Source organism: Metarhizium acridum (genome assembly GCF_019434415.1).
Source record: "Metarhizium acridum strain ARSEF 324 chromosome Unknown scaffold_574, whole genome shotgun sequence".
NCBI lineage: Eukaryota > Fungi > Ascomycota > Sordariomycetes > Hypocreales > Clavicipitaceae > Metarhizium > Metarhizium acridum.
Genome location: NW_027094044.1, coordinates 680012 through 704525, shown reverse-complemented (window position 1 = coordinate 704525; position 24514 = coordinate 680012). Strand labels below are relative to the sequence as shown.

The 24514-nt window shown below is 51.4% G+C and overlaps 6 protein-coding genes across 6 annotated transcripts; 5 read left to right on the top strand and 1 right to left on the bottom strand.

Moving 5' to 3' along the window:
- The first annotated feature begins 157 nt into the window (after positions 1 to 157).
- J3458_020644 (uncharacterized protein) lies at positions 158 to 2189 on the top strand. Its single transcript, XM_066122152.1, has 2 exons — positions 158 to 606; positions 674 to 2189. The coding sequence occupies exons 1-2, from the start codon at positions 361 to 363 to the stop codon at positions 1859 to 1861; spliced, it is 1434 nt and encodes a 477-aa protein (XP_065972778.1). The 5' UTR covers positions 158 to 360; the 3' UTR covers positions 1862 to 2189.
- Positions 2190 to 2249: 60 nt separating this feature from the next.
- Positions 2250 to 3463, top strand: J3458_020643 (uncharacterized protein). Its single transcript, XM_066122151.1, has one exon. The coding sequence runs from the start codon at positions 2408 to 2410 to the stop codon at positions 3377 to 3379; it is 972 nt and encodes a 323-aa protein (XP_065972777.1). The 5' UTR covers positions 2250 to 2407; the 3' UTR covers positions 3380 to 3463.
- Positions 3464 to 4099: 636 nt separating this feature from the next.
- On the top strand, positions 4100 to 5987 carry J3458_020642 (uncharacterized protein; the record flags this gene model as incomplete). The annotated part of the gene is made up of 1 exon (XM_066122150.1): positions 4100 to 5987. The coding sequence occupies one exon, from the start codon at positions 4100 to 4102 to the stop codon at positions 5432 to 5434; it is 1335 nt and encodes a 444-aa protein (XP_065972776.1). The 3' UTR covers positions 5435 to 5987.
- Positions 5988 to 6691: 704 nt separating this feature from the next.
- Positions 6692 to 9986, top strand: LEU1_3 (3-isopropylmalate dehydratase). Its single transcript, XM_066122149.1, has 4 exons — positions 6692 to 7131; positions 7195 to 7226; positions 7291 to 7365; positions 7439 to 9986. The coding sequence occupies exons 1-4, from the start codon at positions 7032 to 7034 to the stop codon at positions 9578 to 9580; spliced, it is 2349 nt and encodes a 782-aa protein (XP_065972775.1). The 5' UTR covers positions 6692 to 7031; the 3' UTR covers positions 9581 to 9986.
- Positions 9987 to 10204: 218 nt separating this feature from the next.
- On the top strand, positions 10205 to 12517 carry J3458_020640 (uncharacterized protein). Its single transcript, XM_066122148.1, has 6 exons — positions 10205 to 10314; positions 10371 to 11152; positions 11204 to 11467; positions 11523 to 11687; positions 11737 to 11823; positions 11912 to 12517. The coding sequence occupies exons 1-6, from the start codon at positions 10272 to 10274 to the stop codon at positions 11966 to 11968; spliced, it is 1398 nt and encodes a 465-aa protein (XP_065972774.1). The 5' UTR covers positions 10205 to 10271; the 3' UTR covers positions 11969 to 12517.
- An 8563-nt stretch (positions 12518 to 21080) lies between these two features.
- Positions 21081 to 21923, bottom strand: J3458_020639 (uncharacterized protein; the record flags this gene model as incomplete). The annotated part of the gene is made up of 1 exon (XM_066122147.1): positions 21081 to 21923. One exon carries the CDS (start codon positions 21921 to 21923, stop codon positions 21081 to 21083), a length of 843 nt encoding a protein of 280 aa, XP_065972773.1.
- Between the last annotated feature and the right edge of the window lie 2591 nt (positions 21924 to 24514).

Below are 24514 nucleotides of genomic sequence, written 5' to 3'. Positions count from 1 at the left end.
GCCTGTTGCCCCGCAAAGTGCTGAAGCTGGCGCCTGCAAAGTTAAGTGGGGCGTCTTTGCGGCGCTAGCTCTCGAGCCAACGCTCCTGCCTGCTTGTTGCTGGGCGCTGGACTCGAGCTGGAAACCTGGACAGAAAAAGCTCTTACTACCGGGCCATGTAAACACACATTGCCGACCCTCCCTCTCTTCAAGCCTTCAACAAGGGGACTTCGCGGCGCATATCGCCTGTGACTTCTCTTCTGTGCGGCGAGAAACGACCACATAGCTCAAGGGTTTGGTCGTTATTAAGCTTTCCTTCCGCTCTCGTCGATTCGTTAAAAGGTTCGATCATCCTGCCGAACAGCCTGACGGTCTACAACCATGCCCCGACTCGTACGACGGCGTCCCCTTTGGGATCGCATCACTTCAATGCTGAACCCCATGGATTTTTTGTTGTGGCTTTCCGAGGAGATAGAGACGAGAGACTGGGATTCGGGTCTGGTGGGAACGCAACTTGGCCTTGGGTTGAACTTTCTCTTCCTCGTCGTGCGGGCGAACTCGGGTTCCAAGCAGGCAAGCGATGATATTTTTGGCGACGACGGTTCATCCCGCTGGTTGTCGATGCTTGTGAGTCTTTTACATATATGGGAAGCTTGGAGCTCCTGAAGCTGATACTAACGTGGTGAATTGGTAGATCTATCCGCTATCCTGGGGGCTGATTGCGTTTTCCATTATCAACGCCATTTATACTGTTTCGCGAAGTAGAAAGTACAGATTATTTGAGGCGAATATCGACGTGAAACCGAGTTCATCTTCTGTTCGACGAGTTAAAGTGCAGTCTTCGCCGGTGGCTTCGTCGCCGCTGCGCTTTATTGCCGACATGATTACTTCAGATTCGGCCGAATCGAGGGCCCATCCAGACAAGAGCCGAGATGTATGGGAGCTCTCCATATGGGACCCTCTCCCTGTTTGCGTTAGGCTGGCATGCTTGTTTAGTCCGGGACATGTACTCGTCTATCTAATATTCTTGCCTCTAGCGCCTTTGGATCCTCGCCCTAGTGTCACCGTCTTTAATTCCTTGGTTATGCAAGTGGTCTTGTCTGCGCAGATGCTTTTGCTATCATCGAGATATTTGCAGCAGGCCAAGGATAGCGCTATCGTTCAGAAGGAGGTTTTCCATGAATACGATGCCAAATTTGTCCAGCCACGAATCCACCCGATTGTCAGAGACGTCGGGACGCAAATGTCGGACGACCAACCGGTAATTTCGAGAGAGTTTGTTCAGGTTGGAACGCCGACGACGCTCATCAGGCGGTCTTTTATCTCTCATGGTAACTCATATGTCGACTCAGAGGAAGCCACGCCTATGAAGAGGTTTAACAGTCCCAGTATCAGTGCGGGCAATGTTATGAAACCACAGATGTTCACGCCTGCCACTGCCAGTCGGCGAACAGAGCTATTCACTCCCGCAGTAAGCAGTCATCGATCTTCGGGTATCCGACATAGTTTGCCGGCTGGATACACCCCGCGTAGTAATACTCCTGCTGCCTACACACCTGCTCCGCCGTCAACCTCCACGGTGGGCACGTCAACGGGCGTGAATACGAATTTCGGAGGCGGCCTTGGCGTTTACTCACACCAAAATTCCCCCTTGAAGAAGGCTATTAGTATGTCAGACATGAACAGTGACAACTTCTCGCCTAGGAGTTCTAGGGAAGTAGCTGCATATGAACAGCGCGGTCAGGAGCCCCCAAGTAGCCCGACAAAATACTCGGAAAATATGCGCTTCACGGGTACGAATATCAACAGCTCGCCGCATCCATTTGCCAATATGGGCAAGCATTCGGCGTCGGAAAGGTTTCCTAAGCGGTGGCGCGGCTAGTTGGCTATTATTACTGAGGAGAATATTCGTCTTGCATTGTCCTTATGGCATTTTCTGGCGTTTTACTATTTAGGTTAGGTTAGAAGCTGGGGCTGTCTTTATACGAAGTGCTCTATTCTAATACACAAAGCTCCAGACCTGGGTACTTGCGCCTGACTGTAAGTGTTTCATGGACTTGGATAGTCCAAGACTTCGGTGGTATTCCATTATCAAGCCAAGGACCGGTTGCTCCTTTCCCGATTTTCGCGTCACCGGTAAACTCGCCGGATGCGCCTACTTCTGGAAATACAGACAACGCCTTCCGTTTTGCTTGGTACAATTAACTCCACGTAGCAAAGATAAACATTTTTCACTCTAGAACTTGATTTATTCCTTAAACTGCCGAGCTGTTCTCCATTATTTATTGTTACTTGCGTCTGACTTTGCGCGGGCTTCACACCCCCAGCTGGAAGCACCTGACGAGATTCACCGCCAGCTGCCCAGGCACTGTTCAACCAGTAATGAAAGCTTGGTTCTCGTGATACCGCCCCTTTAGTTAGGTGGAACATGTCACCGTTTCTCCCTCCCAAGGCGTCCATCCCGAGTCCGACAACGCCTGTACAATCCGACAAACGGTCCAAACCAACAACAGGAAAGAAATCATCTGTCAACACCCATAGCTCATACTCCATCAGCTCCTGGGTCAAGAACATATTGCCTAGCCACCGACCGGAGCGTAGGGGTACACTCCGTCGTCGAGGCTACTGGGAGCAGCAGGAGTTGAGGCATTCTAATCAGAACGAGACGTATTTCGCAGCAGACAGACAAAGTCGAAGGAGCGCAACGGTTGGGTCAAATCATATCACTGAATGGAACTTGGCGAGAGACCTATCTGACGGTGGGAAGACCTGCCGTGATTGTGAAGAAAATATGGCTCTGGATGCTGATCGAAAATGGAGCTGGGCTCCTGGCGACGATACTGTGAAAAGCCGAATGGACATCCCGGATACGAAACAAGCACATGGGCCTTCTAGGAAAAACCAAAACCAAGCCAATGTTGCGGCCGTTGACAGTTCAGGGTCACAATCACCATCTGCAGCTGAACTTCAGACCATCGAGGCGAAAAAAGAGACACGTCGACTTCGACGTAATCTGAAAGAGAGTGGCGATTACCTGGGTGTTCAAGGTTTTAACCCAGAGACTGGTCAGCTCGATGTTGTGACCTCAACGGAGAGCGATAGAAGCAGCCTCAGCCAAGAAACTCAGCAAAAGCTTCTTATTCTTCGTAATACCCTGAGAGATGCCCGGCATTCGTACAAGGGCGCAAAAGAGAGGAACGAGAACGAAGTTAGGAAAATTCTGTGGAAGAATGAAAAGGAAAAGCTCCGCCGGTTGGAGAAAGAAAAAGAAGCGGCGACGGAGATCAACAAAACATTCAAGTGGAAACGCCATGCACGGCAATGGTCCTCAGCTCAGGAGCCGGATTTGAGTCCTATCGCCCAGTCAATTGTTGGAACAGCAGAGACATCTCGTGAGTGAGCCGCAACAGAACATTCCGGAATGCCCTCACTAACATGGTCCAACCTAGGCAGGGAATCACATCATCAAAACTCGAAACTCGAGCATCACGACTCGATGTCAAACCTCATTGATCTTGATTTTTCCTGCAAAACTTCCTTTCCTGCTTCAGCGATGCACCGCGACCAGCCGCTAGCGCGGAGTCCTGATTCAGCAGCTACAGTCGTCAAAACAGCACATGGCCAAAGCCTCGCAGACCCTGCCGGGTTAGGTTCCTCGGCCTGGGAACTCTTCGTGAATGGTATAAGTTTCGACAGTTCCGACGAGCCCGTGCCCGCCAAAGACCCGGAGGTTAGCTTGCCAGGTAGTGAGAGGACATATATAAGGCAATTTGGGAATAGTGAGCAACCAGCCTCGGGTAGCAAGTCAAACAACAGCCAAGAAACTCATTATTCTGTCCTGAGAGAAGAACTGAAGCAGAAGAATGCGAATATTGGACCTAATAATAACGGTTCTTTTTTAGACTTGCGCCGCCAGAGACAAGAAGACCCTAGAGGGGAAACAGCCATAATAAACTCTTTGGCAATACTGACGAGAAAATACTCCGAGCCCAGCATACGGTCAAAGAGGCTGCATTTACCCCACAACGTTGTCAATCTCTCAAGCCAATGCAAGCAAGACAAAAGAGGGCCAGCTACGATAAATCACAACAAGAAGGGAGAGCAGTCCCAATCATCTTCCATGATGACCGCGGAGCAGGTGCTACGAAAGCGTCAGTCCGAGGGCATCCAGCCCACGCAAGAAAAACCTGTGATAGCGACAGGTTCACGAGCAAAGCTCATGCAAAATTGGGGTCATTGGATATCGAGAAGGAGAGGATCCCGAAGTTCTCGATCAAGCCAAGACAACACAGCGAGCCATTCCGCCGTCGATCTCAAGACAATCCCACAGATTCCAGACAGTTGGGCAGCAGATCTAACTTCCAGGCTGGGCCAGCAGATTTTTGCTCACAGGCCGGAGACGAACCGCCGAGTGAGTACCAACTACACGACGCGCCAGCAGACGGGGACAGAAGTCGAAGAACAGCATCGAGTCTCTTCAATTACAGAACCCAACGAGCACATAGACATCTCGGCCCGAGACAACCGCGAGAGTATTGCATGGAAAGAAGTCGAGACCAAGCAACCAGTACCGGTAAGCTGTGCATGCACACCCATCACCACCACTACTGGTTGCGGCCAACAAGATTTGCAAGTGAGCCCCCGAACGAATATCCAACGGGACACAGAGAACCCTTCAAGTCTACTGTTGGAGAGTCATCGCCGTGGTATAGCGTCCGGCATGCCTCTGGCTGCCAGGTCCGAAAGCAACTTGGGGGCCGCTGTAATGAAACCCTTACGGAATCAATTGCAGAGCGTGGGCCAGGCAAATCACGGTATCGGAAGAGATACTATGTTGAAGAACAGGAAAATACAAATGGACGAGCGCATGGAGAGGAGTACCCGGCCTGTTGCGAAGACCGGCAACACGGCAGCATCGGACGTGGTCGTGTCCAGGCCGAAAGAACTGGTTGGCACTTCAAAGGCAGTCAAGGGTCTCGGAAAACCTGTGGCCCATGGCGTAGACATGAGGCCCAAAGTGATTTCCAAAGTATCGAACGAGGGCGAGCTAAAAGATGCCAACATACGAACCGAATGCAAGCTCGTCATGTCAGAACAGAACCGGCACATGGCACGACAAGACGAGCCCGGCGGGCTGAGCGACGCAAGTCAAGGACCAGGACGCTTCACGGATCCGAATGTCGGAGACACTGGCGGCGACGGTTGCCAAAGCTCTTCAAGTGGTGACAAAACAACTGACGCTGTTTCTCTTATGGCGATTACGGAGTACTTGGAGCTAGTAAGATGCCACTTACTCGCATTCTTTCTGCTGTACTGGGAGATTGTAGGCCCAGTCTTCAATTCCGGATCGGAGTACTGGGCGAGAAACAGGAGAAGCGAATCAACTCTGGGCGATTGTTTTGCTCTAGTTCTTGCGCTGCCCGGAGCAATCCTTGTTGTCATGGGCCTTATTTAGGTGATGAGGCTGGTAACTATATGCGGAGAGAATTCCGGATACATGAAGGACTTGATTTACGACGTGCTGAATGCGTGGGGATTCCCATAGTAGAGCCGCGACTGGGCATGGCATCCGACGTGGCTACTCTTCTCAATCTGAGCGACATGCAGCACTGCCGGTGATAACCAAAGATTTGAACAACAAGCCTGTGCTACTCTGAGCCTTGCAGTATTTTTCGTAGACTACGGAGTAGTGGTGTCGGGATCGTGGGCCAGCCGTGGGCCGATGTGTGGCGTCTGATGGGGCCGGGCCGCCGAAAGCGCAGACAAGAGGGGAAAGGGACACAGCGGTCAAGGAGTAGGTGGCCGAGTGTTCAGGTGTGTGAAAAGCGACGATCTTTGGACGGAGATCAAGCTGTGAGAGGACCACGTCGAGATGTCTGGGCAAGCGAGGCATCATGTTCGAGTGTGAAGGGCTGGAGGGGCCGTGATGGCCAATGCCATGAAGGGCATTAGACATGGTGTTTGTTTTCTGGCCATCGTACTCGGTACTGAGTAGGGGGAAATGGTTGATGGGCGGGCAAATGAGCCATGATCGGGTGAGCTCATGCACATGTGTGACGGTCTGTGTGACGATTGATGCCGATGGCCGCAGGGGGCTTAAGGCTGAGGGGCAAATCGGCGCCGATGTTGGCGGCCCATCCCATGGGGCACTGGAGCAAGAATGCCATTTGCGTGCTCTGCACTCTGTAGAGAGGTTTGAACAACAGTGTTACTTGACAGAGCTATTAGACTTAGGCAACTAGTTGTTATGAAACGAGTGATGGGGAAAAAAGAAGTAGTATTGGACTTTTGACACGCGTTTCTGTACTCTAGGCACGGCGGACATTATTTTCTGGTACCATTTACCGAGTACCCATTGAAATTGCCTTTGGGCCAATCCGCGACCACCATTTAGCAATCTGCATGCTACCAACATTGAAAGTGCGGGGCCAGTGGACGCGAATGGGGCTGCTTCAGCGGGGTGTTAACCAGTAAACGGCCGTTCTCCATGTCCGCAGGCAGACACGCAGAGCCCCAAAGCACCGTACGCCAGAAGCTGAGGAGGGGCTACACGCGCTGTGATATGGCGCCTCGTTGGCCGGTTCGGAGTCGCGAACCCGTCAAGAATTGGCGGCTCCGAACATCGGAGGCCCCGATGCCGGTCCTGCGCAAAACAGCTACCTTGCCGTGTTCCTGCACTTTGCCGACAGTTGCAGATTAAAACCAGCCAGTGGGCCGCGATGTCTTTTCCTCAGTTTGGTGGAGGAGCTCATCTACTTGACTTTGCTTGACTTGCCATTGATGGTGATTGAAACGCACACGACATCATCAGCACTCCAATAAAGCGAAAAAAACACCTTGGCAGAAGCTCGGCACTGTTTGGCTTCGACCAATAGACGACGAATTAAAACAAATCCACGCGCAGTTCGCACCTTTGGTGTCTTTGGCGTCAGCGGCGCTTCGCTTGGAAACTTGTCGCCTGTTTTGTCCGACTTTCTCCTCTTGATTTCTCCTTCTCTTTCTTCTTCCCTACCCACCTATTTTCTTTTGTTGCGCGCAACCCGGCGGTCACAATGCCTGGGCCCGAGAGGAATCCACAGACCCTGTACGATAAGGTTCTGTCGAACCACATTGTTGATGAGAAGCTCGATGGCACAATCTTGCTGTACATCGGTATGTCTTGCATTGTGCTAAGATTTTCTGTGACAACGGCTGACTTTTTTTTGCTGCATCTAGACAGACACTTGGTCCACGAGGTGACTTCACCTGTATGTTTGCTCTGCTGCGGCGCTCACGATGCGGAATAATGGATAAGGTGCTGACTAGTAGCAGCAAGCTTTTGAGGGACTGAAGAATGCTGGTCGAAAAGTTCGCCGGCCAGACTGCACTCTGGCTACCACTGACCATGTAGGTTTCGCCGCCCTCACTCACACATTGCTCTGTTGGTGAATATGCGAATGATGTGCTAACAAGAGCAAAGAACGTCCCCACCACATCAAGAAAAGGCATGAAAGACATTGCCACCTTCATCGAGGAAGACGACTCAAGAACCCAATGCGTTACCCTTGAAGAAAACGTCAGGGATTTCGGCCTGACCTACTTTGGTCTCGGCGACAAGCGCCAGGGCATCGTTCACGTCATCGGCCCGGAGCAGGGCTTCACTCTCCCCGGAACTACCGTTGTCTGCGGAGACAGCCACACCTCTACCCATGGCGCTTTTGGTTCTCTCGCATTTGGCATTGGTACCAGCGAGGTTGAGCACGTCCTGGCCACCCAGTGCCTGATTACCAAGCGTAGCAAAAACATGCGAATCCAGGTCGATGGCGAGCTGGCTCCCGGTGTGAGCTCCAAGGACATCATTCTCCATGCTATTGGCAAGATTGGTACTGCTGGTGGCACTGGCGCTGTCATTGAATTTTGTGGCTCAGTCATTCGCAGCTTGAGCATGGAGGCTCGCATGTCCATTTGTAACATGTCCATCGAGGGTGGTGCTCGTGCTGGCATGGTTGCTCCCGATGAAACCACCTTTGAGTACCTCAAGGGCCGCCCACTGGCCCCCAAGTTCGGTTCCGATGAGTGGAACAGGGCCACGGCTTACTGGAAGGCACTGCAATCCGATCCTGGTGCCAAATACGACATTGACGTTTTTATCGACGGCAAGGACATTATCCCCACTGTTACTTGGGGGACCTCTCCCGAAGATGTTGTCCCCATTACCGGCGTTGTGCCTGACCCCGAGACGTTTGCCACCGAGGCCAAGAAGGCTACCGGGCGTAGAATGCTCGAGTATATGGGCTTGACTGCTGGCACACCAATGGAAGAGATTGTGGTTGACAAGGTGTTCATTGGATCTTGCACCAACTCTCGTATCGAGGATCTGCGTGCCGCCGCACACGTCGTCAAGGGCAAGAAGATTGCTTCTAGTATCAAGCGAGCCATGGTGGTCCCCGGCTCTGGTCTCGTCAAGACTCAGGCTGAGGAGGAGGGCATCGACCAGGTTTTTGTTGACGCCGGATTTGAATGGCGCGAGGCTGGTTGCAGCATGTGCCTGGGCATGAACCCGGATATCCTCTCTCCGCAGGAACGATGTGCCAGCACCTCCAACCGAAACTTTGAAGGTCGTCAGGGGGCCGGCGGCCGAACACATCTGATGTCTCCTGTCATGGCTGCAGCTGCGGCCATCGTTGGCAAGCTCGCCGACGTGCGCAAGCTCGCCAGCTACAAAGCCAGCCCACATGTCGAGGCCAGCATTACCCCATCCACCTCACAAAAGGCCCATGTAGATGAGAGGGTCGCTACTGATGCTCATGAGCGAGAAGTTATTGGCGACCAGCCTGAAGATTCAGAGCCGCACACCAACACGTCTGTCCCTGCCTCCAACGGCGGCTCCTCAGCCGTCGGGCTCCCCAAGTTTCTCAGCCACAAGGGCATTGCCGCGCCCTTGGACATGGCCAATGTTGACACCGACGCCATCATCCCGAAGCAGTTTTTGAAGACCATCAAGCGAACCGGCCTGGGCACTGCCCTCTTTCACGCCTTGCGCTATAGCCCAGATGGCTCGGACAATCCCGACTTTGTCCTCAACCAGGAGCCCTACCGCAACGCCAAGATCCTCGTCTGCACAGGGCCAAACTTTGGCTGCGGTTCATCCCGAGAGCACGCCCCCTGGGCCCTCCTCGACTTTGGCATCAAGTGTGTCATTGCCCCCTCCTTTGCCGACATCTTTTTCAACAATACCTTCAAGAACGGCATGCTGCCCATAAAAATCGAGAACAAGCCAGACCTCGACGCCATCGCCGTCGAAGCCCGTGCGGGTCGCGAAATAGAAATCGACCTCCCCAACCAGCTGATCAAGAACTCTGTCGGCGACACAATCTGCGCCTTTGACGTGGAAGAATTCCGCAAACACTGCCTGGTTAACGGCCTGGATGACATTGGCCTCACTATGCAGATGGAGGACAAGATTGGCGAGTTTGAGAAGAAAATGACGGAGAAGACGCCATGGCTGGATGGCACCGCGTACTTGAAGAGACCTGGCCAGGGGGGCAAACTGGCCGCCAAGGCGGTGCCTGTGCCCAAGACGAACAGGGGCGAGGAGAAGAAGGAGCCACTGGAGTGGTGAGGAGCATTTCTGAAGATGATGGGATCAAAGGATTTAAAGCGAAAGGTGTAAGCGGGTCTAATGGAAATACTTTGGTATTGTGATGAACTAATTGCAACGAATTGGTCTATGAGTGCGTGATGGGCTCTTCACCAATGACACTTTTTGAAAAAGCTCCCGTTTCTGCGAATATACCAAAGGCAGATATAGAAAAATAAAAAAATCAAACGAATGAATCGTTCAATGGTTGCGTTGCGTATCTGGTGTCTCACCTTGTGTCGCGCTGAATATGTTAATTGTGCGGAGGTTCATATATATGAACCAAACTAAAGAAGATTAATAAATCTTGAAAACAGCTTTAAAAATTATGACAACAAGAAAATGTGAATTTTTATTAGCTGTTAAGAAGTTTGGAGGAGGAATGGGCCGTGATGTGGTTAGCTCTCTTCTTGTCCTTGCAGGGAAGAGATGGAACTGCCAACTTGGTTTGGAGTGGCTACTCTGTACGCTGGCTAATGTTCGCTGGTCGGTTGATTCGTTTGCGAAACCGTGGTTTGGGTGGTGGTGGAATTGCATGCGCTGACAATAGATTATTGCAATTTGCATTTGGTCAATGTGGGTTCACGAACCACCACCATCATTCTCGGCAACTTCTCCACTTGACGGCTTCGACTTTCGACGACGACGCTGATGCCACGGCGGCCATTCAAGGATGGGCTCCAAGACCTTGGAAAACGAAGACCGTCGGGAATATGGTATACACGCCCGCTCCCTTACTGTTTGAGCTTTTGCGGTGCTGACCCCCGAGTAGAGGTCCCGTCATCCAGCGGATCCTGTTCTGCCGGCGGAGAGCCACGAGGCAGCCACCTTTTGCGAGATGGTGATGGGTGTATGGGTAGCCAGGGCGCGGACGAAGGCGACAATGACGACGATGACGATGAATCGCATGCTGCTGCCACCGTTTCGCTGACGTGCCCTACGTCTGGCGAGGCAAGCAAGAAAAAGAAGCGCAAGAGGTCCAAAAAGAAGAAGGCCCAGACCGCTCTCAAGCAGTCGTCACCTCCGAGGATCCCGCTTCACCAGCTCTTTTCTTGTGGGGAGTATCGACCCGGTGAGCTGTGCGACTATGAGACGACTTCTACCGTCAAGGCGCCCGAGCTGCGTTACCAAGGACAGCGTGCTCTTGAAGACCCCACGTTCCTGAATAATTACCGAAAGGCGGCTGAAGTTCACCGCCAGACTCGGAAATGGGTACAGGAATCTGTCAAGCCAGGCCAGACACTTACTGAGATTGCCGTTGGAATCGAAGAAAGTGTTCGAGCCCTCCTGGATAACGCTGGGCTGGAGGCCGGACAGGGTCTACAATCAGGCCTTGGGTTCCCCACGGGCCTGTCGCTGAACCACTGCGTGGCACATTATACGCCGAACCCCGGCCAAAAGGACGTGGTGCTTCAGCGGCAGGACGTCATGAAGGTCGATTTTGGCGTCCACGTCAATGGCTGGATTGTCGACAGCGCGTTTACAATGTCGTTTGACCCGACGTATGATAATCTCCTGGCCGCGGTGAAGGACGCGACCAACACGGGTATCAAGGTGAGAGGAGAATCCATCAGGATTGCCGGCGGCATGGAACTGACGAGGCAGAATGCCGGAATCGACGTGCGCATCAGCGACGTTAGCGCCGCGATTCAAGAAGCCATGGAAAGTTATGAAGTGGACATCCGGGGCAAGACGTACCCCGTGAAGCCCGTGCGGAATCTCTGCGGACACGACATTAAACACTATCGCATCCATGGCGAGAAGACGATTCCATTTGTCAAAAATTCGAACCAGACCAAGATGGAAGAGGGCGACGTCTTTGCCGTCGAAACATTTGGCAGTACGGGGCGTGGCTTCATCCGGGACGGCGTAAGTTTGGGCCACGAGGCCGTGTCATGAGCCAGACTGTGCTAAGGTGCAACAGCCAGGTATTTACGGCTATGGCTTAAGCCACAGTCCTCCGGAGCGCGTGTCTCTCCCCTGGAGCTCAGCGAATAAACTGTACAAGACGATCAAGGCGAACTTTGGGACGCTGGTGTTTTGTCGTCGGTACCTGAATCATGTCGGTCTGGACCGTTACCTGGCCGGGGTATGTTTTGTGATTGTTGACGAGGGTGGCTATTGCTGACGGGAGCAAGATTAATTGTCTCGTGTCGAATGGAATACTCGATGATTATGCGCCTTTAATGGATGTTCCTGGGTCTTACTCGGCGCAGTTTGAGCATGTATGTGCGCCTACTTTCTTTTCTTTTCTTGTGGTTCTGCATCTTGTCTCTCTTTGCGGCGAGAAGGTTACGTTGCTAATCCTGGCAGACTATTTTGCTGCGCGAGTCGGCAAAGGAGGTTGTTAGTCGTGGTGACGACTATTGATCGTCGTCTTTGGGCTTGAATGATGGCGTTTCATTTAACAAATCAAGGCAACAAGAGACTTGGCCTGATGCGAGCTTTGCATTGTATAGACCGGTTCAACACTCCTCTTGGAAAGGCTCAACGCGTGGAGGAATGGTGCCGTCAAGAGCTCAACACTTCTGTGGCAAGGGGTTTCAACACCCTGGTGAGAAGGCTGCTTCAACGTCAGCTCTTTGGGGAAGATTCGATATACTACGTCCATTTATGCAATGTGATTTTGTTAAGCCTTTTAGCTTAATAGCCGCTCCGTGGCGTCGGCCTGGCAACCAAGATGATATACTGCGGCATGTGACACTTGAGTGCGCTATACTGTATAATTATCGCACATGAGTGTATACTCGTTGATGGACAAATGTATCCTGACGTAGACTGTAGTTGAAGGCCAAACAAATCCTGGCAGGTACATGTTTCGTATACTCTTTGCTGTCGTCACCAGAACTAGCAATAGATTCGCAAACATGGCCTTGCCTCGATGCATAGCCACTATTTAAAGAATAGCCATAGAGATAAGTCATGGTGCAGCGTCGTGACGTTTGCTTGAGTAGAGCCCATTTGACGTCTTGGCCGCGCATTCAACTCGCTTCGCCGCCTTGCTAGCGTGGAAGCCTCATATCCAGCCATAGGTGTTGGAAGGATTCCTTGATCCGGCGGCCCTGCCTACGTCAGAGGTCCTCTTGATGATGGGGCCCGGTGCCTAGCATATTGACTTTGCAAGAGGGTAGAGAGCTCTGACAGCAGCGTGTGAAGGCATTCACTCATAACGAGTGTTCTGAATAGCATGAAAGAATCGTCCTATCGGATTTAATGATTCATGGCTAGATGTAAAGTATAAAACGGCAGAGTACCGAAGCGCTGGTCATGGTTGGTTAGCAGGGGCAACTCTGGAGTACAGCTTCAATTTGACACAATACACGCATCCTCGACACATTTTTGGCCGTGGGAATCATTACTCTATTCTTAGATAATATGGTAGTCTGCTGGCCAAAAGCTGCAGTCGAAAAGACGGCCCACGCACCCGCAGCGATAGATGAGGATGGGGGCGAGTGGTATCTAGCAGGCAGAAGGGGCTGCGTATGACACAATGGAGCTTGGAACTACACAATCTGAAGCTCTTCATGGAGAGTGTGAAGTGTAGATGAGCAGAGAGAGAGGTGAAGTACAATCAGCGCTACGATTTCGGCCAAAGGCATACGAAGCACGTTCAAGATATCACAAGTCAAGGTGATTATAATAAAGGATGTAGAAAGGCAGCGAAAAGTAGCTCAATTCGTAACATGACAAGCACTTGGAGTAATCCAGGTAAAGCCTTGATGCGTTAAAAAATTGCTGACGACTGATACTCGTTACAATGTGCAGATGTCCACTTTTACAAGTGTCGTGCAGAATGACCCTATCAACATTGCCAAGTGTGCAAGTCAAAGCCACAGAACAATGGGTGAGTCGCTTATTTGACCCCAGAGAACAAAAGAAGGCGTTGGTAAAGAGAGGACTTTGGTCTTGGTTGGCCGGGCTCTAACCCTCATGGAGAGCTTCATACAACGAAGCAAGGCCTGAATCATCCATGCGTTTAACCTTTTCCATGGAGTAGAAAACAGAGTGCTGAGCGTGAAAGTTTTGAAACGAAATTCGCTTCTAGCCCCCCGTCTTGTTTATACAAGACAGGCGGGGAGGCCAATGAGGACTGGACTGCCAATGTTATAGCCAGAACGGCTGTTGGAACGCGTTCGAGGTGAGCAGGGATTGTCCAGGATGGTAGGTGTTTTGTTTGGTTCTTTTTTCCCCTTTTGGCTTGATGTGTAGTTGCTTTGCCTGACTAGGCTGAGTATCGGTGGATAGGCTTAGAATGATTGAAGTGGATTTTGAGCAGGGACACTACCTCGAATTACATGTCTCGTCTCGCGGCGGCAAACATAAGAACATTGAACAGACAACCCATGATGCATCATGCTGGATGATTCTGTAAGATACACAGCAGACGTTGACAGCCTGCGATACTGCCCAAGTCACCCATGGGTTGCCGACTCGAGTCACGTCTTGCTCACTGCTATATACCGTGGAACACACGACATGTCCAGCTAGAGTCATTACTGTACAATTACAAATCTTAACAGCCAGCTACCAGCTTACATGCTTGAGACATTATCCGCTTACAGTTGGTGTTACCCGCGCTGCTTATGACCGCAGAAAAGTACTACGTGGATTAGTTGTGATACACGGACTCCATGCATACTAAATAAAGTTGGAAGTAAGCATCGGAATAGTTGCCGCCGGAGGACAGGGGCACACGGAGCTTTAAGGGGTCTTTTTTGGCATGACAAGTGCATTCTTGAGTATATAGAGGAAGTAACAAGTGAGTAGATGACGGCTAACCTTTGTACGCGCTGAAAACGAAGAACTTTTAGCTATTAGACCGGGCATCGATTGTACGTACCCACATTACCCGATGGCGGCCATTGTGTGACATGCTTGGATCAATTTTCATCCACGGAGCCTGTGTATGTGGATGTTATCGCGGTTATCCCTAGCCTTCTTCCTAGCCCTACACTATTATAATTGTATATATTATATGTTCACGGTGTCTTGCGTCGTTAGTTACGGTTCCCTGGCCTAGGTACGGCTAAAATACAGTGTTACTAGATGCCCTCTATCTAGCCCCACCTTTTTTTTTTCTCTAAATAATAAGTTAAATAAGTTAATTAAAATAACTTAAAATACTACGCCACCCCTTGCACGTTAGAGCTGTGGGTGCAAGGGGTACGATCATCCGAAGGCTGGGAGTCCTTGGGCCAAGCAACTATTAAGCCATTACATTTAGCTAGCTATCTAGTTATGCAGAGCCGTGGTCTGACCTATATGGATTCCGTGTAAGGACCTGTCGTCTTCTATGCCGCTCATCCCTCATCTTCATCTTCATACCCTCTGGTGGAGACTCGTAAAACAGGTGACCACGATCAAAGGGCGCATCCAGCATCAAGCCCTGGAGCGTTTTTACGCGAGAGACAGCTACGTAGCTTAAACCAGTCTGAAAGTCCCGACAGGAGAGATCTGTCACGATGACATCTTCAGTGATGCTCTGCGACTTGTGAACCGTAATGGCGTAGCATACGATCAGGGGAAACTGCGTGCGAGTGCAGAGAGTGCTTCCGATGAGGAAGTCCCTGTCTACTGGGAGAATCGGGACAATCTTTCTGCCATCAGCGGTGGTCAGGAACACAGGTCCACTGTACTTGTCAAACTCCATCATGATAACACAGGGAGGGTCTTGGACTGGGTCAGCCCCCGGTGCCCAGCCGATATCGTAAACGGTACCGCGAGCGCCGTTGCAGAGACCAACTGGCTGCCAAAGGTTAGATGTCAGCATCAGACGGGCGCCAATGCATATAGGGATCTGCTTCGCAAGGTTGCCCGCCTTGTCATCAGGCGCCGCAGCCGCGCCAAGGCCGACATTCTTAGCCTTGACCTGAATGACTGGCCGGCCGAGGCGGTCGAGGTGGTAGTGGTTATATTCGTTCACCCTATCTTTCGTGGCGTATACTCGCAAGGCGTTGGCGAACCTGGCGACCTCCAGATCATCTAGCTTCGCCTGTACTCGACCGGAAAGGAGTTTCCAGGACTCGACTGACAGTTGGAGGAGCCGCAATTCCTCGAGAGCTGTGCGAAACGCCTTCTGATCGTCGCCCCGTTGCCGTTGGACAACCTTCAAGAAGACTGATTTATCGAAGCGTCTATATGCGTTCCTGCCTTTGATCTCCACTCCCTGCACCTCTTTATCGTAATAGAGCGGCTTCTGTAGCACGGGTGGAAGCTGGAAGAAGTCGCCAACCAGAAGGATGTTAAGACTACCAAAGAACTCCTCATTCCTACTCGGGAACGCCTCGCGCAGGCGGTCATCGATCCAAGAAAGCTGTCGCAGTCCCAGCATGCTCTTCTCATCGATGATCAGGTAGTTGATGTCCTTCAGCTTCTTCTGGAGCTGGGCCATGTCAGTGGGCGAGAGGGGCTTGAAGTCCTTGTTGATTGGAAGGTGTAACAGGGAGTGCAAAGTAGTGCCCGATATCTGATTTCCCGCGACGCCAGTGGGCGCGGCACGCCAAACAGGTGTCCCTCTCCCGGCAGCAGCGGCTTGGAGGTGCGCGGAGAGCAAATTAATGAGGTATGACTTCCCGGTACCACCTCCACCATCCACATGGAGCAGCAACTGAGAGGGTTCCTGATTCAGGAAGTGGTCCATCACGGTATCGTATACTAAGCGCTGATCCCGGTTTAGGGAATCTCGAGCTTCCAAGGGCTGATGATCCACATCAAGGTCAAGGCGGTTTGCCGCCTTGCGTTGCTTCCAGTAGTCGCCCTTGAGAATACCGTCATCAGTATACCGTCCAACGTGAGGGGTCCAATCATAATTGATGTCGATGTCTCGGCGGCCGAGCATGTCGATATCCTCTTCCTCCAGCGGGCGGTCGGGAAGCATGCGGGCGAGTTCATGCCAGTCTTCATCCACAATGGGCTCTTCATGGACCTCAAGCTCAAATTCGTCGTCCTCAGCCCTCAATTCATTTGTATCTGGCTCCCCATAATGATCGTCCGCATGGGTGTCACGGTGCTGCTCTCTGCAAAACCTGTACGCAGCCGCGAAGGAATCGAACCGCTGCCCGCCCACGGTGAGCAACTCCTCTGGAGAGCGATGCGGATGAGCCATCATCAATTTAACACGGCAGAAGTCACCAAACTGGGGAGATGCCTCCACGGACCTGTATCGAGGAAAGTAAGACAGGACTCTCTTCTTCGCGTTGGCAGCGAGTCTCCTCCACGTCTTGAGATTATACGATTGCAGGTACTCGAGGTAAGTTGCATCCTCGTGCTGGTCATTTCTCTCGAGATACCTCCTGTAGCTGCCGACGGTCTCGTTGACATCTTCATCCACGCGATACGAACGTGCATGTTGCTCCAAAGGACGGCAGTCGACAGAGACCACCATCCGCGTGCCTTCCTGCAGAGGAATGTTAAGGAGAAGATGGGAAATCTCCTGCGCCGAGTAATCTCTCTCGGCAATCAGCTTATTCATCAGGCGAGAGGAGAAGGATAATAGCGGCTGAAGGTGTGCCGTGTGCGGCAAAACCTGGTCTGCAAGCTTACAGTAAGGCTCAGTCTTCTTCTCAGATTTGCTGCAATACTTGGCAGCGTACGTAATAACCGCCTGTAGGCTGGTGCAAGGAGATATGTCGATATTGGCTAGCCAGCCTAGTATAATGGCGGGATTGAAGTGATTCATGAGGTTGTCATTCCGCGCCGCCTCGAAGACATAGTACGACTTGCCTTCCTTCCTGATCACTGCGGCCAGCTCCCGCAAGGCACGAGGAAAGTCAAAACGACACTCCCGCTCTGGATTGGCCGCATTGGCCGCCTCGATATCTGCAGCAGCGCCTTCCATATCCCTCGCCAGATCAACGGTTCTCTTCCTTACGCGTAAGCAGTATGTGGTATTGCATCTGTGGCGCTGGCAGCGGTTGACGATTTGTGAGAGACGCAGGAATGTCAGTTCTGTACTCAGTGGATCTACGCTCAGGGGGTTACCCTCACCCTGGGGCATAGTCCTAGTCGGCTCAGGATTAATGGCAGTGATGTGGAATCCCCACGTGCGTGCAAAAACATCACGAGCGGCTTCATCCACCATGTCGACTCTTGGGCAATTCTCCATCCAGTACAGGCCATGGTTGTGCGGACTGCCACGCCCTTGCCATTCATACCGATCCCAGTAATCCGTAATGTTGAACTTCTTGCTTAACACGATATCTCGAAAGAAACAGTATCGGCGGTAGAAATGGAAAGCAGCAATGTGAGGATTCTGACGCAAAAGTTGGCGCGAGAGACCCATCCTCTCGGACTCGGACGCAGCCAGCCATTCATCATATCGGGGCATGTGCTGGTAGAGACTCCGCCAGTGTAAATCTGCCGGGCTGAATGTGATGAATGCACCAGGACATCCAAGGTTGTAGGCATAGGCCTCGAGGTCCTGCCTCTTCCTGTTCCAGAAGGGGCGCGTGCCGCGAATAGGTACCGCATGTCTTGTGATTGAGTTGATTAGCACCTGCGCCTCAGGGTCCTCGCTGTGCTCCAGTGCCTGAACAAGCTGCTCCCGTGTGAGCGGTTCATGACTACCATCGTGTTGCTTCACGAAGAATTTGGACCGTGCACGGGCCTGTGACCGCATCAGAGTATTGAAGGCGACGAAGCGGAAGGTCGGGTGGCGTGCAAAACGCCCGTCATGCCAGCGCATCGCGTGCTCGATGTAGTCCTTGTAGTCGATTGACCGTAGCCGAGGCTCAACAAAGTCGGCTCTCCCGTCAGGAAAGAGGCAGGGAAAAGCTAAGGAGAGTAGGGCATGAGAGCGATTGAACTCATTAATGGGTGTGCGCCGTATATTCGGAAGCTGCAGCTCGTGCTGCACCTGCTCCTGGAAGCTTGTGGAAAGCCTTGGTTCAGCTTCTGGTTCTCCGGCAAGAATAGACCGCAGAGCATCGAGCTCCGTGTCCTTGGCCAAAAGGTCCGGCACCGCAGCCTCGTCCTCCAGGTCCGGTTCTGCCTCCTCATCTTCCTCGGGTCCAACTTCGGCAGCCTCCACCTGGCTCTGGGGGATGTCGTCCAGGACATTGCCATCTTGAGGCAATTGACTCAGCCGCTCTTCGTCGATGACGATGCATCGATAGCCAGGATGATGGCGCCGGAGGTAGTTAAGCCATATGGCAACTGGCTGGCGGCGTACACGGAACTGGCGGGTGAATTGCCGGCTAAGGTTTGCATGGGACGACGTATTGGAAGGACGGAGTAATACAGTGTTCAACTCCCGCGGCAAAAGCGGGAGTTGGTTGTACACCAAGCCAACCTCGCGGAGAAAGTGAACAACATGTCCCCGATATTTGTACTGCTGGCCCCGCACAAGCATAATATTCACGTGGACGTGAACACGGCCTATTAAAGACTCTTCAGTAGGTGTAAGCTGAGGCAATTGAGTCGGTACGGAGCCAAAATCCAACTGGTTGTCCACAGAGAAGAAGTACGGCTCTTCAGGGCCGCGTTTATCATCCTTTCGACAGCAACGCGCACAAATGCCATCAGAATCGATCTTCATCTGGAACCAACGCTCTTGACATCGACCACAAAATTGCATTTGGTCATTGTCCAGCTTTGTCCAGAACTCACGGAGGATTGCTTTATCACGACAGGTCAAGGCGCAAGCGTCCAGGTCCCCATTCCACACCGGATCTTGTGCGTGAAATACGGCCGATTCTTCAGGTGGAATCATCACTGGACTCCGGTACCGTCGTGGCGGCCCCGACGATCGAGTTTGCCTTTGAGATTTTTTTGGCCGCCCTCCTGTACCAGGGGCAGGACCACGGCGAGCACGGCGACGAGGCCCTGACTTTCTGGAAGGCTGCCGCGAGCAATAGCGAAGAGGGCTTTCGTCCAAGGCATTGCTATTATCGTTCCCGTCTTCGTCCCCTAGATCGGAATCAGACTCTACCCCTAGGTGTTCGAGGTACTTCCGTGGTCGAGCAGGTGAAAGCAGCAAGTTGAAATAGTCCTCGACGTCAACATCAGATTCAGAGAACTGTCCCCTGTCATCCGCTTCCTTGGTCATTCCATCCCCATCTGGGAGCTCATTTGCCTGTAGTCGATCTTGACTCCCAGCTACGTTCCGTGGTTAGCTTGAACAAACTGCCGGGACCACAGCACAAGGATACCTTCTCCAGGACCATCAGAACCTTCAAAGACGCCGAGTTGAGAGATTGTGGGAGTTAGTGACACAGCCTCCCCTGCACGGCGTCGTGAACGATGGTCGCGCCGAATAGTGGCCTGCTTGGCCCTGGCGCCGGCCTTGGAGGCATCATCTTGCGAGTCCTTCCCGCCCTTGTGGAACCTAACAGCCAGGTAAGAGTAGTCCACACCAGTCGTGCTGCTTCGGACAGTAGATGGATCAGAATGTGAGGCGACAGGATCGGTCGAGGGCGGCACAGGCGGTGAGGGAGCTAGAGCCCGGAAGAGCCGCGAGCTCGCTTGGGTTGGTGGGATCGGCGTCCCCAGCACTATCTGCGGCTGGCTGCCTGGCTCTCCGAACAAACTCCTAGCTGTATGTTGTTGCCGTAGCTTCTCTGGCGATGTAGGTTGGGTTCCAGATCTCTGGTTAGGAGGCGATAGGCCAGCGTCTCTGTCGGTTCTTTTCGGGGCAGATCTCTCAGCTGAGGTAGGACGGACAGCCAGCTTTCTCAATGCAAGGACGGCACCTTTGGACCTGGCACGCTTGATCAGGTTAGGGAGGCATATATAGTATATCAATGGTGTCAGTTACCTCGGAATTGCGGTGGTCCCGGCATTCCAGACAGGTTGTAGTTGGATTGGCAGATTTCCTCCTGCTAACGAAATTACTTGGTGATTTTGTTCGGTCGCAAGACGGGCAATGGACTGCCAATTCAGATCTAGGACTAATATTACCCCTAGAATCATAATCCATACCCAACCATGCGGTACATCTGTTTCAATAATGGAAGAAAGGCTGCTGGCCAAGCAAACGAACAGATCGCTGGGCAAATTTAGCGATTGTAAACGATTGTAAACGATTGTAAACGATTGTAAACAGAGAAGTAAACAAAGAAGCACCGACAGACGGTGGCTGTCCTTTACCCACTTTTCTAGAGCCACCAACCAATCCAGCCTTCTTTCGCGATTTCCCATACAAAATTTGGACCAATAGAAACTTATTTGTCAAGCCTGCACCAAACCCTCATTATTCGGAAAACTTATGGATTAATGTAGAGTCAGCCTTCGGCTGAATAATAATAATAGTAAAAAAGTAAAGTTAAAAGATACATTTTTTTCTAAACTTTAAAACTTATTATTAATAGCACTTTACTTTATATAAACGATACGGTAAAAGGGCTTACGAAAGTTAACATTTATATCAGATATTATTATAACACCGCTTTCAGACCCTATACCCGCATATAATACGAAAATGTCGTCGAACAGAACGAAAGGTAGACCTCTGTGCACGAATCCCGGATAGCTGCAGAGATAGCTCTTAACGTAGCATGCAGCAATAATTCGAGGTATAGGAGTCCAACTGTTGTAGCTCCTCATCTTGTTTCTGCTCTTGATGCTGGTACTGATGTTGATGCTGCCCCCAATTATGCTGTTGTTGGTACTGAGCTGTGCTACCATAGAAACCCACCGGTAGCTCGTGAAAGCCAGATTCAGATATTGTTAGCGACTGTCCCGTATTCGACTGGGTTGATGGGCGTGAAAAGCATTCTTGTTCTGCCTGCTCCAGACTGTCAGAGCTGAGCAGTTGGTTGGTGAAATTGTACGTGGAGGCATTTGGATTCGTGGGTTCCCAAGCGCTTGCAGCTGATTGGGAGTGCTGATAAACGCGATCTGTACAGGTATATCGTGCGTTGTATGGGCTGTTTTGCTGCTGCGTAGGAATTTCATCCTGGGCCATATGGCTCCTCGTGATATGGTGACTCAGGTCACCGACGCTTTGGCCCATCGGTCTATGTATCCTGGAACTCCCAGACACCGATGCAGAAGCATATGCGTCCTCGCTTCGTTGTTCAAATTGTTGATCGTGTTGGCCATGGGAGGAGTTTCCAGACTGAGAACCTGAAGACGATTTAGCCCACCAGTCTCGGAGCGTCGCGCGAATCGTTTCAGGGACAATCTTGGTTAGCTTTTCAAAGGCTTCCTGTGTCATGAGCTGTTTAAGGCCATTTATCTTATTTATGAAATTGGATTCAAGATGATGTCCAAACGCAGCATAGGGCTCGGGGACGTCGTTATCAAGATACGGGCTGCTTGGCAAAGGATCCTTGGGGAAAATGATTTGGAAGACCGTATTCCAGCTCTCCTCACTATGCGCTGGCATTTTCTTCTTGAATTGTTTTTGGTGGTCAACAGTGATAACCCTTAACTCATGGTTATTCCAGCCTTCAGGCTGACGTCGGTTCTTCGGAACCTCACAAGAATGGGATCGTTTCAGATGTTGCTTGACACGGGATATATCCTCAAAACCTGTTCTGAAGCAGGGGTGGTCATAGCTTTTAGATTGCTTAGCTAGGGGACAAGCCCAGATTTTTCTGGACCTTGGCTGAGGGTTAGATGACGAGCTACCTTCGGCATGCTCATCCGTAATGTTGTTTCTTTTGCCCGGTCGCGCTGGGCGGCGTGGATGATCGTCTGCGGGCGGCGACGAAGCTTTGTGTTTTCCTTTTCTTGGCTCAGATGAACTTCTCGCCGCAGGATGTGTCGTCCTTACTTGGGGGGTTTGTTGGTATGGCCTATCTCGCGCCAAGACCGGAGAGGTGTTTTCAATACTGAATGGCCTTTCTGGTGGAAATATAATGGATTCTCTGTCACTGAAGACGTCACTATACTCTTGATTGGTTCCGGACCAAGATGTAATGTTTGTTGTTGCTTGCCCTACCCCAATCTCTAAAGCCCTTGGCAGCACATTCGATTGTGGTAGATCACTTGGTTCAACTTGGCAATCTTGTCGCCAACTTAGCGCGCCGTCAAATGTGTTTGCATTGGAACTTACACCGTCCAAAGTCTTCGGATAAAGGTCGCTGCCCGATGATGGCGGTAGCCCCGCGTAGCGACTCGTTGCTTGGCCACTACCCGAAGCTGTATTGCTGTATTGTGTGTATTCTATACTATCATGGCCGTGTCCGTTTCCGGATTGGTCCTGGAGATCTGTTCTGTCTTTGTGTTCTCGCCGTCCCGAGAGGGAGACTTCCTGGTTGACGATAGAGATTGGAAAAGCGCTGTCTCAGTGGGTCAGTAATCGGGGCAACAAAAGTTTGGCTGCTCTATAGCATGGCTTTAAGCGACTCCCCTTTGCCACAGTTGACAAAGTAAAAATGATGGCGAATTGCCAAAAGACGAGGCATACTCTAACGTCAACCCACCACCACCGCCGTCACCGTCCTGTGCACCATTATAGCAAGGACCGCAAGTGCCTGGTGCCTCAAATGCCTGCTTCAAAGTGCCATCAAAATCATCAAATCGGCCCCCTGTAAGAGCCGCTGGGTTTGAGCCTAAGGTTCTGTCAGATCTGTCGTAAAAGGTATCACAAGACGCTCATCAACTGCGGGATGTCCATCTGCCATACCATGGTCAAGAAGCTGCGAGGCTATTGTAGTAGGCAAAGTCTTCGGACCATCGGATATAGGCACCTGAAATAGGTAGTTCGATCGCAAGTCCATGCTTGGTGTACTGATTAGACGAATGACTGCAGATGTGTTACATCCGATGCGTGAGTCGCTTATCTGACACGCACCCGTTGCAGAATGAAGCTGCTGACCACCGCTTGAACTAAAGATTAAGAGCTCAACTTGCGATTCAGAGAGAATGAGGAGGAGGGCACACTTAAAAGGCAATCCCAGTCGGGGTCTGGACCAAAGGATTTCGGTATGTACCAACTGTGCTGCCACGTCCCTTGCACTGCCTTCTCGTTTTGCGTAGTGGTCTTCCAGGATGGGCAAAAGCTCTGCAAATTCATCCAAAGCAATAGGAGACTCTTGGAAATATCTTGACCAAATGGGAGAAGGACACTTCTGGTGGCACCCGGCGGTCAGAGCTGGTCGGTAGGTAAGAGCAGAAAACAGAGGACAAACAAGGGAACTGGGAGAGACAGCTCTATCTGCCTCCTTTATCCCAAGGTAAAGTCACTTTGTGGAGGAAGGCACAGCACAGTCCGTGAGTAATTAAAGTGCTGCGAATTGCAAAGCAGCGCCAGGATATACGATGTTGACACAATGGCTTTCAAGCCTTCGAACCGGCTTGTCAAGTTTCTCAGCTGGATTCTTTAATTTCCTCATTTGGATAGATCTGGGACGTGCCGACAAGGTTGCAACGCACGAATGCCGTCAATTGTATGTTCAACACAACTGCGTCGGCTCAACGCGGTTGCCTTTGGGGGCGATGGGATGAGGCGCCCAATTAAAAAAAAGAAAATCTTGGCATAGTGGTCAGATTTGCAGTCACGTCCTTGAACACTTGCTGCACAAGAGACTAAGAGCGTGTCTGTACTTTCTGTACCGTAAATCAAGCAACGACAATGTACAGCGAGGGAGTGATAGGCACGTCGTTCCGGGTACATAGCTTTCATGGTACCTAGTTTAAAACTGTCAACTGTGATATCTATAAAAAATGGTAATCAGCGGTGTGCCAAGTATGAAGCAAGCCAGGGTAACAGAGCGCATGTGTCCAGCCTCGTAAGCAAGCAGTGTGCATGCAGTGAGAGCAGACCTTGGCTTCAGCCATGAGTTCTCATCGCATTGACAAGATTGTGATGCCTTTATTTCTCAGACAATTTGGATAAAGGCCCGCGCAGACGAGGGACTTGACCCCAGAGCGCAACAAGAACCTGAACCGCACATGCGGCTGAAGTAATTTACTCACTGGAGGCGAGACTTCAAGACACGAAATATCCCGATCACGGGGTACCTGAAGCAA